The following is an 18,042-nucleotide window of genomic DNA, read 5'->3' as shown; positions in this document are numbered from 1 at the left end:
ACGTCTAGGTACCGCTGAAACGACGTAGTTGCTCAAGACCTGCTCAACCTCGGCCATGGCGACTGGCGAGAGCTATCGCAAGACCGAGAGGACTAGACTACCTATGTTTGTATGAAAAGGCGATTTAAGGGCGGTGGTCGTCCATATTCGTCTTAAGGCGAAAATTAATCTAATGAACGTTTTTGCAACTAGGCTTATAAGAACAAATAATAATTTTATCTTGAAACAAGTTTTAAATAAATACGTGTAGATGAAAAAATACAATCTTGCCTTTTATCAAATCACATCATTTTTTGACAAATTTGCGAATTGAGTTATCCAAATAACGGCTACAAATAAGAAATCCCTATCACAGTTTTAAACCATGGCAGGGTTGAATACATAATAATGTCGGTATTTAACTAAACATAAGACGAACTCTTTATTTCATTTACGCGAGCGGAGCTGCGGGCCCGTCTAGTATGAATATAAAAGCCACACGTTTCATTCAGTTTCAGAAAAAAACCCGGGAATATCACGATAAAACCTCGACATGACCAACCTTTCGAAAATAATTTATAGGAAAGTTCCATTTTAATACCTAGTATTATTATTAGATAGGTACAATACTTATGTTGAACATTGTATGCATGTTCGTATAGCATATCATTTCCATAGTGCAAAATACAGGTATCGGTAACAAATCCACAGCTCAAACACCATCTAGCATTTCTAAACCGCTTAGTGTCAGCGTCCAATACAAACTATCATCGCAACGAGCATAAAACGGAAAGTTAAACAATGACGCCAACACACGCATGAAATTTACGCCAGCATTGTACGAGCAAATGTACTCGCGTCATATGCGAGCTAAGGTAAATGGAAGCTAGTGTAGATAGTGGTGGAATGGACGTGTATGTCCGGACGGGACGAGCTTATCTCTTATTTCCGTTAATACCCGCTAATACAGATGGCTTCGACCGGCTTACGGCGTCGGTGGACTTTCTATTACCTTTCTCGGTGTGTTTTGTCTTAGGGTGTTTATTTAGTATGATAGATAATTTGTTAAAGGTATGATATGTTTTTGTTCAATATTTGTGCACTCATATTTATACGATAAATTTCTTGAAAATATCTGAGATGTTAGCTAGGTAAATTCGGTCCATAAAAAGTCTGCAGCGGATTTTATAGCCCACGCAGTGCAAGTGTAATTTATACGTCATAATTTCATAGAAGTTTGACGGTAAAAATAACACTTGCACTGCGAGGGCTATCAAATCCGCTGCAGACTATTCTTGGTCTGACTTTATATTAATGTCACGTGTCTTGAACACCACCCGCTACCCAATTTGAAATCGTAAAACTCATACAAATCATTCGATAAAAATTTGCCTGTATTATGATTGTCAAACTTTGCAATAAAAAAGTCGAGTACCATTCCCGAGGGCTCATTCGAGTCGTAAGACTGTATTTTGATATATTCATTTGATGAGCCGAATACTAGCCTCCTATTTCATTAAATATGGAAGTTCTATCGAATAACGCACTAAAGGCTTACGAAAAATATTTGCACAATTTATTGGTACGTAATATATAGGTATCGGTATTCCAATTTTATTGCTAGAATCAACTACAGTTCGTCAATCAGTTACTTAATTGAAAACACCGACATCACCTAAAAGTCGATTAAAGTAGCGCTAATAACCAACGGCGCGATTCGGGAAATGAATTAGACATTCACTAGATATGAAATAGTAAAGATATGTGACGTTCCACGGCAAAAGGTACCTTATGGCGGCTGGCGCTTACGCTATTATTAACGCCGCTCCAATATTCAGCCAGGGCAATGGTGCCTTTTGTCGTGGAACGTCACATATCTTTTCTATTTCATATCTAGTGAATCTCTAAATCATTTCCCGAATCGCGCCGCAAGTCTCAATTATCGCGCTGCTAAGCTTAAGTTGTTCGCTGTTTATATCCGTGTAAACATTTTTAACATTAAGCCGTGAGCGTTTGAACTCGAGTACTCGAGTACTTACATACATAAACACGCGGGTTTTCAAACTCGAGTGCAGGGCGCTCTGGGATGGCATTGTGCTATATGTCGAGTTTACTACGACTTTGCATTTACCTCGCCATGCTTAAGCAAAACAAACATTCAGACTACAAATGTCTAAAATGTAGGAATGATTGTAAAATACGTATGCTTCTAATGTAATACAAACACAAATAAAATATTTACATTACATTAATAATTACTCACAAGACAAGTCAGTATGTGTACCTACTTATATAATTTCCACATAAAAATATTCACGTACCTAATACCTAACTTTTCACCGCTAAGGTAGGTACTAAATAGACTTATCCTTCTAGGGATCAACAAAAATGCTTTCTTTTTTGTGGTGAGGCGGATCAACAGAAGGTAATGGGAGTAACAAATACTAAATTTTATGTAAGCGGAGCTGCGGTCTCGGCATGTATATATTTATAAAACGTACCCTAAATATTAGGTACAACATTAAAAACCCACGCGCGGTACGTGTACAAAGGTATAATTAACCCCTAAATTAATTGAATGTACGACTTAAACGTGGGGATTAACAACAAAAGGGAAATGCCGGTCAAATGTAAATGTCATATGACGGGTTTAACCCTCTGAAATCCATATCCCTCACCCTTGTCACACCTTTTCATACGGTCGCACCTCAAAATCTTGGGAATTGAATTTTTACGTAGCTATCGCGCCTATAGTACTCGAGCTTATGACCCGCCCGAAATGGAATCCTACTTTCGGGTATAAAAAGGGATCTCTACTGTGTATTTAGATTAAAGATATTTGTGCGGCATTATACTCTCGTTGATAGAATTTAGTGAAATTCTTCTGCAAAAATGCGTAGCTTTTTGTTTACAAAACGCGGTATTTAAATTTGTAAATGCCTACAAATTGGTTCACAAGAGCTGGCGCTGGCTGACTACCTTTGAAAATGTTGACATACCTAATTATTATTTATTAGGTAAGTACATAATATTTCGTGCTTATTCATATTTTATCGTCCTATAATTAAAATTATTTGAAATACGTCGCTATAGTTTTCAAGTACATACCCAGTGTTCATTTAAGGGCTTATAATTGGGATTAAAAGTTTACGCGAACTTAATCGGGGCCGGAGGTTAATTCTAAAATATTAACAAATTAACAAAATTGACAAAACACTAAACTGTGTTCATAACAAACTACTGTGAAACAGGAATCACCAAAACATTTCATATTTCAGAACTGAAATTTTGGCAATAACTTTGCAAAAACAACCCACTTTTATTAAATTAAATTTATAGTTCAGCTTCATGACATTCAAGGTAAAATCGTAAAATATAAAATTCTAAAAAAATAAAGAGGATGCTGTATTTAGTCGCGGAGTCACAAACTTAACTAGGAAAGTAATTATGAGTGATATTCAACTTGCAGCTACCAGACTTTTTTCGGTTTTATCCATACTATTTACTTTTTGAGCTAAATTTTACCGAGGCGTTTCCAGCAAATTGGACTAAATTTCAAGGTAATTTAATTGGAAAAACGTTCATTTAAACACGGTTTTTATACGAGATCCTTTCAAATGATTGCATTGTATATGCTCTTTCCATTACTGTTGATCTAACTTTGATTATTCGATTACAAACACCCGTTTCATTGTTGGAAACTAAACGGGGGAACGCTTCAAGATCAATTATTTTTGTAGGTAGTTTGGGTTTTCGGCGGGCTTTTATCCTCAAAGTTTAATTAACGCGCCCACTTCAGTAGATTCGCACTCGGCTGCGGCTGCTGGTTTCGTTAAATGGTCAGAAAGTAAACATTTAAGGCAAACGGGTTAGATATTTACATTTAATGCGTAACTATTTAGGTACCTACGCGTATTGCATTTGGAACGTGTTAATTTTTTTGTGTCCACGGTCCGTTTTAGTGCATTGTTACATGTTCGAACTGACGCGATCACAGCCACGAGACAATATACGAGATAAAGCGACCGCATCACATGCCTGTACATTTTATAAGCAGGTTATGTTACAAAATAATGTAACGCTGTTATTTTGTTATATCTAGCCATACTCTGAGAGATAAATTAAGAATCTGCTGTTTTATACATTTTGGCGAATTAATATGTCGATGTTTTTAATCCTACTCATAAAGTTTATGAGAAGCTATATAGTCTGTATCTTTAGGTACCTATTTAAATAAAAGTAAACAAACAATTTATAAATTTTCGGGTAGTTGTAACATTTATTGGTTAACCAACCAAATATAAAAACGCCTGGATCAGTCACTGAACGACCTGACTTTAATCTACATTATTTGATCATGTAATGTTTTCATCTACCCTCAACTGGCATAAGGAGCTACTTGAGGGTAGATTTTGTTTACTTTTATTTAAATACCTAAAGATACAGAGTATAGATTTTGCATCATGCGAACTTCTTATTCGACAGCTTGTCATTTACTAAAGTTAGTAATCCTGATCAATAAAATCAAATCATCAACCACAATTCTGTCCAGCTTTATTTCACCTTCTACCATATATTGAGAATGATTGGCGCGTGTATTAAAAAAAACGTTAAAAAAAATAGCTGATACCACATCAGTCACGTTTTGATAACGCTACAGCAAGAGTGACGGATGCACGTAATATATCTCCCTCAGTCTCTCAGCGAAAAACGATGTGAAATCAACAATCATCGTTTGTTATTTTCTGTAACTTCAAAAATTTTATTTGCTTTAAATAACTTTTATAACCTACTTACTTATTTTTAATGTGCGTATTTGTGCTTACATTTATTAGTTCGTAGATTACGGCTAAGATTCTAAAACAGCCTGCACTCTACCTATACGCAGAGCGGCACGATTTTCTAATATTAATATCCAATTGGTAATAGCTACACTTCAATTTAATAAATATTACAGACAAGGCGTCCATAGGACTCTATTTCCCCAAAGTCGCCTAATTTTTAGACAAGCATTTATCCTACAGCTCAAAAAAGAATGACACAGTAACTCTGGCTTGCCTGTATTTGTGACGCGCCGCGCCGCTACTAAATATCCCACAGCGGCTTATGGCTCCTCTACACGATGGGCCAGCGCCGGCCACTACAAGGGACGCAGCCATGCGGTAGAATGACATAGCAATATCACTTGCTCCCTCTAACGCATAAATGCGTCCCTTGGAGTGGCCGGCGCTGGCCCATCGTGTAGAGGAGCCATTACACACCAGAATGTTTGCCTTATTTAATGTTCGTTGGCATCGACAGTTTGCTTTGAACGACGCTGAGCCGGTTAGCCGTTATGGTGTTTGAACTAATAGCAACACGGTTAACTGTTGTGGACCTTATGGCTTTGCGATAAGGTACACTAATTGTCAATTTTGTGGACGATGGAACAGGGAAGTGTCAAGGAAATAGAGAATAATACTGAAAAAGTTACGTAAGTACATATTGATAAAGCTGGATGCGGGTGGCGCAAAACCGGTCATTGTGGCACTCTTTGGGGGAGGCCTATGTCCAGCAGTGGACGTCCTCTGGCTGATATGATGATGATGATAATGATATTGATAATGCCCTGTAGGTAACACTATAGAATGACGAGAATAAATGATCATCAATGATGGGTCGGTTTATTAATAAAGGCCAATTTTTAATTACACATTGTCATTGGTTTAATTTCTAGGTAATCTTTTTAATTACTGTCTCAGGGATAAAAATGCAAGTGTACCTACTAGTAAAAAATATATTCTTAGATAATTTTCGATGTAAGTACCTTAGATTCATATCAAGCATAATTTATCGTTATTTTATTTTATTTTACAACGTGTCATTGAATATATTCAACTTTATTTGTCTTAGAACAATATTTTTCTATAATTTGTGTATTTGTCTTATAAGGACTGTATCGTTTATTATGGGTACAGATAAAACCTGGTCTAACTGTTAACGTGTGTATTATTTTGTATTACTATGTTCTTAAGGTATAATCTGGGGGTATTTTTAAGCCATATCTAATATAAGAAGGTTTTACATTTATTTTATTTTAGGGACTTTATGATGATTTTAATACCGTCTATAGCAAATATAATTTGGACAAGCCTATTGAGCTTAATTTGAGACTATTCCACCGATTCCTTGGTACGATTTAAAGAAACAAAAGGTTAATATGCTGCCATAATATGCCATCTAAGTGTCCTTTTCATGATTGCTCAATTGAACATCCACAGAACAAATGTGGTGAATTTTTATCTTTACCTGAAAACGACTTTTTATGCAACGTTTTGGATTCCCGTCAATTTCTGACGCAAGCGAAATGAGGGAAACAGCTAAAAAGAATCTACCGAAATCCAAAGCCTAATGGACATTCATGGCGTTGAACCATGGCTAGAACAGGTCGATAGAAACGCTCCATGATGGTTATATTGTATACCAAAGTCGGGATTGTCGTATGTAACATGCCATATTCTCTAAATGGCCACCATGCACAGATCCAAAACTTTTTTTCCAACTAAAAGAAATGATTAGACTATGCCCAGATGTTTCGCTTTACGAATCATATGTAATTGCTGTTTACATAGTACGATTATTTTTGTGTAATATCTCGTCAGAAAAAAAAAATTACTTCGAGTTGGCTTGTACCTGTACCTACTGATAGTTGCAGAAACGGCTACACTACGAAGTGCTACGCACGAGTCCAGAGCGCGTAGCATAAGTACGGTAGGGTAAGACCTCCAGTGAATGAACACTTAAGGAATTATCAAAGTTTGAAAAATCATTTCTCAGCATTCATTAATAATTTCAATAATTATCTGCAATTTAATGAATCCTCATTTAATAAATAAGAAAGTAATTTCTGCGATTTTTTATTACTTTCATAGTTTTTGAGTTATAGCAGAATTTATCAAAAAGTACCCAAAAACCTAATGAATGAACATAAAAACTAGTGAATGAACACCGCAAAATCCAGTGAATGAACATCATTTAGATATTTTTAATCAGCTTTAAAAAAACATTTTTTAACACTATAAACGTTTCCAGCTCTACTTTTTTTAGGTATAGCGAAAGCGTTCATATATTTTTATCCCCTCCATATTGATTTCAAATAGATTAGAATGTAATAAAATGATGGTTATTCACCAGAACCTATTACATATTATTAAGAAAAAGAGAATCAATCTTTAAAACAAGACACAATCAGCATATTCTGATGAAAAAAGTTAGGATTAGCAAATAATGCTTAAAATAATAAACTTGTCATTGCATTATTCGTGGTTACATTGTTCAAACATAGAATTAGTAGAAATCTTATAAATGAACACCCCAAATGTTGTATTGTTCATACATAGGCATGAAAAATCCAGTAAATGGACTATAGAAATTTTGTTTGTTCCAATATTGGCTGAAAGAATCAGAATCATTTTCTATGCAGGATCACAAAATACAAGCTCAATGCCAATTCGTTTACACATAAATTTAGAAAAAAAATTATATCTAGACGACACCAGTAAATGAACACACCGTTCATTTACTGGTTTCAGAACATTTGATAAGCCAGTATTGGAACTATAAAAAATAAAGACTTAATCACATAATACGTCGACAAAGTGTACATTTGTAGAAGGTTTAACTCTTAATCTAACCAAATAACCAAACTTTGTACAGGTAAACATTAAATAAGCACTTCATATGTTGCTCCAAACGTACACTGTTCTTATCTGGGATATAATTTTTGCGTACAAAACTTCAAAACCAGAAATACGTAAACTTCAAACGCCAGTCACGTTCAAACTGGTCGAAAATAAATTTAGCAGGGGTTGAAATTGCATAGGAAATAGAGTTGTTAATAAGAAAAAAAATACGACAAGTGGTAGAAATTGCTATATTTCTTATTTTAGACAAAAAACGTGATTTTGTTCATTCACTGGGGGGTGTTCATTCACTGGAGGGTTTACCCTATATTTGTATGGCGTACTACAGAAAATTTACCGTAGTGCACCAAGCAAGTACCTAAGATACGCGTACTAAAAGGATTGAAGTATACTATATTATACTGACATGATTTCGTAAAAGTATGTTATTTATAGGATGTCACGTAGCTTACATATTTTATACGCTTTTGTTAACCCACCGATTACCATCAAACGTGGGCGTGACAAAAACCGAACATCACCTTCAGGGCATTCATCTTTCATGGCGTGTTATAAAGGGCATAAATAAAGCAAAACCTATAAGGCTTTAAAGCAACAATGAAAAATACGAACCGTTTTACGTGGGGAGGCGAGTGGGGGTCCGCGCTCGAACAATGGGGGCCCGCCGAGAGCACGCCTGCAGAAGAAAAAAACACATGAACAACCGTTCCAATTATTGACGTGGGCATGATGAGGGCCTCGAGTTACGCGCGCACCGAGGTACGGCGTGTGGCAATTACCAGGTAGCAAGTTTTTTTGGTAATTACTTTGCTTATGTCGTGGCAGATAAATACAGTATTTTGTGGCTATGAACCACTTGGAATTTATTTATATTGTTTCAAAAACAAACGTGGCTAGATAAAATCAGATGAACAACCGTTCCAATTATTGACGTGGGCACGATGAGAGCCTCGAGTTACGCGCGCACCGAGGTACGGCGTGTGGCAATTACCAGGTAGCAATTTGGTTTGGTAATTACTTTGCTAATGTCGTGGCAAATAATTACAGTGTTTTGTAGCTATGAACCATTAGGAACTTATTTATATTTTTGTAAAAATAAACGTGGCTAGAAAAAAAACACGTGAACCACCGTTCCAATTACTGACGTGGGCATGTTGAGGGCCTCGAGTTACGCGCACACCGTCGCGCGTCGGTATGGTATGTGTCAATTACCAGTGCCCTGTTTATCAAAAGCTTGTAACTTGTAATACAAGTGGAAGTCCCTTTTTGACAGCTTTTGTTAGAAAGGGACACTTTGATAAACAGGGCACAGGTAGCGACAATATTTACCAGTGGCCACATGCAGTAACAATTACAAACGTCCTTCGGACAAACGTATAAGTACCCGTACCTCATGAATAAACGTCGCCTGATGGACTTGTATTTAACACTAATTGCCTCTATATAGTCGTAAGCATATCGTATTGCAGCGTTTTCAAATAATCGTGTGTACCATTATGCTTACAAAGCAATATAAAATCCAAAGCACTTCTTCTATTGCCAATACCTATTTCGTGCGCTTTACACAAAAGTCTTAGCGTGCACAGGTGAAATCGAAGAAATGTTCAATACAGAAATGGCATTATGTGCCTGTTTCATTCAATTTCAAATAAACGGTTTAAAATTATGTCAAGTAGGTACCTATGCATTTTCTGTAACATTCAACAACTTAACTAGTATCAAATACCGCTGGTATATGTTTTAGTTTTTTTTGTACCACTTTTACGGGTGAGACAATCATAATTATGATATAAACATGCTTTTTTAATTTGACTTGCTTATTTAAAAAATCCAGTACTATTCCAGTAGGTATTGGATTTTTGTCATAAGGAAAATATTACGTATACCTACCGTAATTCTAAAGCTCACTCATTCAAGGACTACCCAGGTTCCCAAGTAGAGATGAGTATTCTTTGCCAGACGTGATCTTTTGTTAGCCGCTAATGGATTTGACAAATTGTTCCACTCGACTAAGTGCTAACAGTGCGTACACCTGAGAGCATTGTGGTTTTATCAGCCCTACCGTAATTTCATATGAATTAATTTCATGTTTATTTAGACGTAAAATCGCCATGACATTGTCTCATGTTATCGCCCTCGCTGAAGGACGTACCGTCCCCATCAAAAATCATAATCATAATCATTCATTCATCAAAATGAATTAGGTATGTAAATTAAATTATTACAGAAGGTTTCTATGCGTAATAAAAAGCCACCAAATGCCTTCAGAACAGGTTATGAAACGATGCTGCGACTTCAGCATTCGCGGAATCAATTCAATATCATTTTCACCACACCAACTGGTAAAGGCTCTCTTGATTGTTCAAACACTGATAGCAAAGTAGCATTTTATTCACGTATGAGGCAAAGTTATCAAATGCAAATTTTGAGTTATTTTCTTATGTTTGCTGGTAGAATTGACTTTTGTATGATGATTTTGAATTATGAACATTTAATAACATTTATTTGGATTTTATTTGGTTTGATTTTGTTTGATATCTTACAGTTAATATTTTCTTCGGGTTGGTGTGCTGAAATATCCATATTGTTCCATAGTTAAATTATAAGAAGGTTATTCCTACCATGCATAAAAAAGGCAATTTTAAATATAACAATTTTATACTTTGTGTAGCTACCATTTTCAGTACTTATACGGCTAGAGGCTGGCACGTAGAGAAATTATATAAAATGTAACGTCATAATATAAGGGGGATGATAGTGAGGGTGTGGCGGTGCGACTTCCGCCGGATATACGATCGCGTTGGATCATTCTTCTATTAAGAAATATATGGAACCGTTTTGCCACGATCGTTTCTTGTCACATTCACTTTATCTACGTATACGTACGTACGTACCTTCAAAAACTTCAGAAAAGTTCATATCGGGAAACTGTACAGAATTCCAAACATGTCAAAATTTTTAATTAAAACGTGCCAAAAAGCCAGTATCGATATTGAAAGGCTACTGGATTTTTTCATTGTTTGAAATTTTTGTTGTTTTGTTCACGTTTGAAAGCTTGAAGCCTTTGCGATGGCCAGGTTACTAATTGAAAGCGAGGGTAAAACAACCTGAAAAGCCGTAGTTGCAGTTATGTAGGTATATTAGTGCTAGAAGGAGTAGCCGATGAAAATTAGACCCGGCTACGTGGTTAGGTACGTGAAAAGTGATTTGTACTGATTAGCCAGAGAATATCATCGTCCTTTCATTTTAACTTACGTATTTTTGCATTTTAGATTATAGACATTATTATATATTAGGAATACCTACAGGTATTAATTACATTGAAATTTCCTGTTATTACTCGTATGTATAATGTGAGTTGGGTGTTAGTATTAGCATCATGTATTCTATCGTAATCAGTAAAATACTGAACCAATTTTGGTAAGTACCTACGTGTCCATCGATTACTACGACCATACGACCTACATTTTCATCATACTTAATCGGATAATTTTTTTCAAAAGTTTTCTTTGTTTTCATTCTACTGATGATACGAAGCCGAGAAACGTAAGTTATACTTACCAAGAAAACCTGCAGAGGTTCTGAATTCACCGTCTAGCACGTTTGATTTGGAAACACACAGCACGTGCGCCTAGAATTATTGCCCGGTTTGCCAATACGCCTATACAACGAAACCCTCTCGGTTTATTGCAATTCCATTCAACCAAATTAAATCTATAACAAAATCATGATATACCTACGGAGAGATTTTACATTTTACACCAATAAATAATCTGAGATTGGGAGCCCTATATATATGTAGTTAATTTTGGGCAGTGCCGTTACCATGTGTTTAGTGAGTTCCTAGCATTTATACATCATCATCAATATCATCATCTCAGTTTGCGCTATGGTTGGCTGGCAGTGCATGTTATTTATTTAACATTAAGTCCCGTCATTTGTATGTTGTAACTAGTATTTTGTGGAAAAACATAAAAAAAAGCAATAACAAGCACAGGTGTACAATTGAACACCTGTGCTTGTTTTTGAAGCTGTAGTTTGTTTCAACAAAGTACTAAGAAAAACCTACCTATAAACATGACTAATGGAAAATATATGAATTTCCTTACGTACAAAGCCACATGAGAATATACAAAAGGCGACCTCAAATAACATGCGCAAAGACCGGGGAATAATAAAATATTTAGAAGCAATAAAGTTGCAATAAGAGCAGAGAAACAATTTCAATCGCCCGCGCATGGCGTCTTGACAAAAATACTTCTCCAAGCAAGCTATGAAAAGGAAATGCAATATTATTTCTGTCATGAAACGTTTAAGATCACTTTAAAGGACGGCTTTACTTTATATTTTATAAACCATAAAAATGACTTCGTGGAAGTTAAGTGTGATAAAAATAAAAACTTGCAGCGTAAATTCTATGAATATGCCTTCCCAGTCGCGTTTATAACATTCCTTCCAGGTGGGCTGTTTTACACAATTGAAGGAGGTCAACATCCCACATGCTACCCACACGAAACTTTTGCACAAAAATTCGGCGTCACAGATTTTCGCTGGCATCATAAAGGCCGTCAAACCTTTCATACTTTCCATGTACCATTACCCAAAATTTATTAAGGTGTGATATAAAATTAAGGAGGAAAAGTGCTACCAAACCAAACAATAAGGCTGCTTTGGACACAAACACGCACATTGTATTCAATATCCTCAATTTGGACAACAGGATCGGCGGTGATGTGTTGCGAATGGCGCGGACTGATAAGGAAATAGCCAAGGGTGAGACGATCTTAGAGGATTAGGGCGTTATCGCAAATTTGTGTTGCTTTGTTCTACATGTAAACCAAACTAGTGGATGCTTTAATTATGAACAAAGCACATTTATATGTCCAGTCAATGGGTGGTTATGGCTGCGAAAGCTAAAGACGCGGGTTCAAATCCTACCTCAGCCTTTGTAATTTTGTTTTAATTAAATGCCATCTTTTTTTTTCAGTGTATAATGAAAGTTATAATCTTGTTGTGACTGATAAGACAGACATAATAGAAATATGAGATATAATCAAATACCCCTGCCGAAGTCTAAACTAAACTAAATTAGAGTTGGTACGAGTAGGAAGTTGTATTTATGTAACTGTCATTAGGAGCATCAACGCAATGTATGTGTCGAGTACAGACAAGTTGTATTCTTAAAGGCGCATAGTAGCCCCATCTGTTGTTGGCTGTAGCGCAAAACTGACGTTGACAGTTGACACACATTCGTCAACATGAATAATCTCCTCAGATAATCCATTCCCAGCAAAAAGACGACTACAATGACGTATCTGCTGAAAGGATAATAAGAAGCCATCTTCAAGTTTTCCGCCACTTAGTTTCACCCCTTTTATTGCGGAACCCTAAAAACGGGTAAATAAGGAACGGCGAGAGCAGTCCCCGAAAGGTCGGAAGGGGAGACGAGGAGGGGGGTGCGGGCCACTTCCGCCGGATATACAGCCGTCCGCCGGCTAAGCCAGTATTTCATCGCCCCGGGCAACGTGTCCTAGCACTTTTATGAAACATTGAAATTTACCGGCACATAGTAATGTACTATAACAAAGGAATAACGCTGGAAGCAAATAGAGCACGACGGCCAGTTAAACATTCCTTTGTTTCCTCGCGCGGCCACTAGCTACTGTCAGATATAAAGATTTCAAAACAACTATGATTTCCTGCCACAGTCAAAGGAGCTTACCGAGAAAGGGAAAAAAGCGTCTAGTGAAAGAAAGGAATAAAAAATGCAGAGAAACACGGAGGTCGGAGTTTTTCCTGTCACCGGGCACAAACAATGCCTCCATTGTAGGGCTGCGCCCCGCGCTGCGGCTCACCCCCGGGAGCCCTGGCGCTCAGACGAGGAAACGAGCATCTTTTGTTGCCCCCGCCCCGCCCGCCAGGAAACGAGGGCTTGAGCCGCGGTCATCTGTTTACATCGTGCCGACTTAAAAATGCTCACACTATTTGTTTGATTCTGTTGAAATAGTATGAAATAGTGGCGCTAGCCAGCTGCTGCTGATGTGAAATGCGCAGATGATCTTTTTGAGTTTATTTTCTGCCCTAATGCAAGTAGTTTTTTTTATATTTCAATTCTAGTATACGGTACGCTGCACATTTCGCATCGCATGTATCACATAAGGTTTTCCTATTTTCGCTACCGTTTGACTTTACGTTTTGATCAGGACATGGATATACATATAAGACGTATTGTATATAACGATAGTTATAAATAGATCCTAGCGAGACCAGTTAACTTGGAAAAGTTAATTGACTCCATCACTGTGCCAATTAAATTGTTTGGTTACTAAAACTGGTGGCGTTTTTTAGTTAGTAAGTAGTTAGCAGGATCGTGTTAGATATCGCCGGTGTGACATGGTGGAGGCGGACCTGCGCGAACTTCGAGTCAACAATTGGCGAGAGGTCGCACAGGACCGAGAAAAGTGGCGCTGTCTTGTGTCGGAGGCCAAGTCTCATTTTGGGTTGCTGAGCCAACGGAGTAAGTAAGTAGGATTAGGGGTAGGACGTGCTAGACCTAGGACATGTTGACACGAGCTGGACTAAGAAGAAAATGTTGACAAAACATTTATGAGAATATTTTTCTTATTTACGATATATAGTTTAACAGAAACTAAATGTATAATCTTCAAAATATTTTCCTTTGGCTTTGATACACAAACGCAAACGTTTGTTGAAATTATCAACAGTCAGTAATAAAATGAATAAATCTTTGTCAACGTATTTTTGGCCACCTTGTATATTATAAGCTAATTTTTTTTGTCAAATAGAATCACAAAAGTACTTCTCTCTAGTAATCTCAAGGTTACAAAACATTGAAGAGTAAGTAAGTGATATCTCGTTGGAAAAGTTTACTTAACCGAATAACTCGTCCTTCTAAGAAATGAAATTCGAATTCGGCACAGAGAATATAACCTAAAATACAATAAGATATTTTCTAAAATAATGAAATAATGCGTTCTTATACAAATAAACCTTTAACAAAGCCCTTAAAATACGAATTTAATAAAATCAAAGAACTAAATAAAGGTAGCTTAACGCCTACGAAAGCACGCTCACAGCTTAAAGGCTTAAGCTCATACCAGGCGCACCTTAAATTACTTAACTAGTAAAAGTACGCTGCGTAAACTTAGACGCGCTAATAAAAACTTACACACCCTGCGAGCCGAGCTGAATAGTTCTTTCACTAAAACTATTAAAGAAGATCTTCAAAGTTGGTAATTGTTGAGTTCTAGATGGTCTATGGTCTGAGAATTTCGATTAGTTGGTGTAGAGAACTTACAAGGTTAATTTCTTTTTATGATAGAGGCTTTTACGTGTAACGAAAAGCATAAATCTGACGACCAGCGTCGTACATATTTTTTTTTCATCTGTCAAAACACCGTCACATCGTCATGCTCAGTACAAAAAGTACTCGGAGGAGTGACTGAATCAGAATTACAATACGAGTAAGAACGTTTCCGAGAAATTACAAAGAGAAAGGACTATTCACTACATCTGTACATTATTTTACAATATTTCACGCGTCTTAGTTGTTTATGTTTCAAACTTATTTAAATATAATGCCTAAGGAAGCTCATACAGAAAGTGGCACGTGTAAGAAGACTTTTGCATGAATGAATTTCATATCTAAGTGCGGGACCAACTTACGTCGAGCTCCTCGGGGAAACATCGCGAAACAAGTTCATAAGAAAGCTTTCTGGGAAATAAAACGAGTTACTTTAATGTATATTTAGACCACGTGTTCTGAAAGTTAAGGCGAAAATCGGAAATAATATACTTTTTATTTCCTTTGGAATACACGTTTTCAGTGTGTCCCTTAGAGGGTTTTACGTCAAAGCAAGCTAAATATAGATTTAATTTGGAATAATATTCAATTTATGATCTCCTAAAACCAGCACCTACCAATTCTACCTAAAGATATAGGTAACATATTCATAAGGCTTAGGTAGCAAATTGTCTCAATATTATTAATTTTCCCTCTTGTTGTAGTGGCTAAAATTATACACGAAGAAGGTGGCAGAACAAAAGAGTCCTCACCAGGTTTCGGACAATTTATCGCAAAAATAAATATTGTATGGAACATGATTCAATTTTGAACTGCAGTTTTTGAGTATAATCTGGAAATTTTATAAAGATACTGTGTACATAATATGAGTTTAATAAATCTTGTCCTATTTTGAGATATACATACTTAAATTATTTTTGATGGTTTTGCGATAATTTGTCCCAATTTGTCCGATCACTGATCCTCACTCTTTGAAGTTTCTGTAGATATGTACACAATTTCATGTATTTATTCACCACCCTTCATAAACAATCTGCTATATAAATATTATAAATCCCGTACTTATCTATAAAAAGGTATGATGTACGAAAAACAATTCCGTGTGAAAATAAATGCACACCGCTAAAGGCTTCCCTGAACTTTCCAGACCAACACTATGAAAAAATGAAACTCTCATTATGTAAATCGCTCGTCTGATACCGCGACTAAGCGACGTGTTGTTCGCGAGTAATTCCTCGGTGACTTTTTATTTATGGCACATTCAAAATGGAAATTATTTACGCAACATGTTCCCATATTTTTTAAAGGGCACGCCGTTATCGCTTTTACTTTAAGCCGGCGGTCGGCAACCTGCGGCCCGCGGGCCGCATGCGGCTCGTGAAACTGTCACTTGCGGCCTGCGAGCCTCTCTGGCTATGTAATATTGAGAAACGACAATGTCTGATAAAGTCATAAATATTAACAAAGTGCGGCCCGCGTCAACTTACTCATCGTTAACTACGCTACTAAAACCACGCAAAAAAAAGGTTGCCGACCGCTGCTTTAAGCAGACAACTGGAAGCTCTTTTATTTATTCTGACGTGGCGTAGGTGTTATTTAAAACAAGCATCCATATTTGCGCAGCTTTAGAATACAAGCGATTGTCTAGCAAGGTATCATTATTTTCAAATAATGCAGTATTATTCAAATGAATCGGTATAGAGAAGTGGAAAATTCACGCAAACCCGATTTCAGAGCCATTCCCGTACATCATAAATCTAAACCCTTTAGACAAACAAAAAAAAACTGTATCAGTACTATTATTTCGTTCTTCGAGCAACACCGGCTTCCGACACATCGGAAGGGAGGGGCCCAAGCGATATCTCACCGTACAAATCTTTCTGCCATTTTTCGCGGGGGGAAAGGTGCACACAGTCGCACTTCTCACACACTTACATACAAAATCCAATCTGTAATGACGACACAAATACATAGAAAATGACACACGTCAAAGACAAATCTTGCAAACCTCGATCTCTTTTTGTGTACGGACGAGTGACAAGTGTCACAACACGCACACTAACACATTTTCGTTGAAGTATGTTATTGTATTCTGAGAGATGAGAAGTCGGATTTGTCGCTCGACCGATCCGCAATTTGTACTGAGCGAGCAAAATCGATAAATCCAACAATTACATGAGACTAAAATATAATAATTGTGTTTGAATGTAATTAAACGTATGATATGTAAAAAAAAATATTACATGTGAAATGTAACACTTTCTTTTTGTAAATTTGATGTCCCAGACCTCTTTTTATAACAAAAAACCGAGCAAACAGGCATTTTTGTGCAGCAGTGTTCACGCGCGCGTCTGGACTCGGTCTAGTGAAAAATCCAAGTGCAACTAGTTTTATTACCCGCGCTAGATTAGATTGACGCGCTAATCTTGTACCTCGGCAGAGGGGAAATAGTGCGAATGCCGCCTCCCTTCCGAAGATTTCGTTCATTAAATATTAACGAAAATAACGGATTGGAAAGAATCTTGAAAGGAACGTATAGTATATCTCGCGTGCGAGATACTCTGCCCGATTCGAACTTTAAGATACGTCAATTGTCAAATATTTAGTTTAGATACGATATGGATTAGACATGTCAGTGGCAAAAGTGACGTTTCTATTTGAAAAATTTTGTTCGAATCGGGCCAACTGTAGCCAGGCCCTAGTGCTAACCCTACAACAGCTTTAGTTAAACAGCTATACCGGGTGTGGCCTGCAACACGAGCAAATAATTAAAACATATAGCTGGTCAAGCAAAACTTGTAAAAAAAGGCGCGAAATTCAAATTTTCTATGGGACGATATCCCTTCGCGCCTACATTTTTTAAATTTGCCGCATTTTTCTACTGACAAGATCTGCTTAGCTGCTCTGCTGCTGCTGCTAGAGTTAAATGTTTTGTATTGCCAATTCTGTTGTATGGAGTAGAAGCATGGACCCTAAATAAATCTTTAATCAACAAATTAGATGCCTTTGAAATGTGGATATACAGGAGAATGCTAAGAATATCGTGGGTAGATAAAA

At 36.8% G+C, this 18,042-nt stretch overlaps 1 protein-coding gene and 1 long non-coding RNA gene across 2 annotated transcripts in view; one reads left to right on the top strand and one right to left on the bottom strand.

The window, feature by feature from the left end:
* LOC134799480 (cell adhesion molecule Dscam2-like) overlaps window positions 1-8,477 on the bottom strand; it is a 95,963-nt gene extending 87,486 nt beyond the window's left edge. The window contains exon 1 of the mRNA XM_063771892.1: window positions 8,274-8,477. Within this exon, the coding sequence (XP_063627962.1) occupies window positions 8,274-8,389 (116 nt within the window). The 5' untranslated portion in view covers window positions 8,390-8,477. The remainder of the gene's footprint in view (window positions 1-8,273) is intronic.
* Window positions 1-18,042, top strand: part of LOC134799486 (uncharacterized) — a 458,421-nt gene that overhangs the window by 323,530 nt on the left and 116,849 nt on the right. The gene's annotated exons all lie outside the window — the stretch shown is intronic.

The sequence above is a fragment of the Cydia splendana genome, chromosome 18 (genome assembly GCF_910591565.1).
Source record: "Cydia splendana chromosome 18, ilCydSple1.2, whole genome shotgun sequence".
Lineage (NCBI taxonomy): Eukaryota > Metazoa > Arthropoda > Insecta > Lepidoptera > Tortricidae > Cydia > Cydia splendana.
The sequence above is the reverse complement of the archived record's forward strand: the minus strand, read 5'-3'. Positions and strand labels throughout refer to the sequence as shown.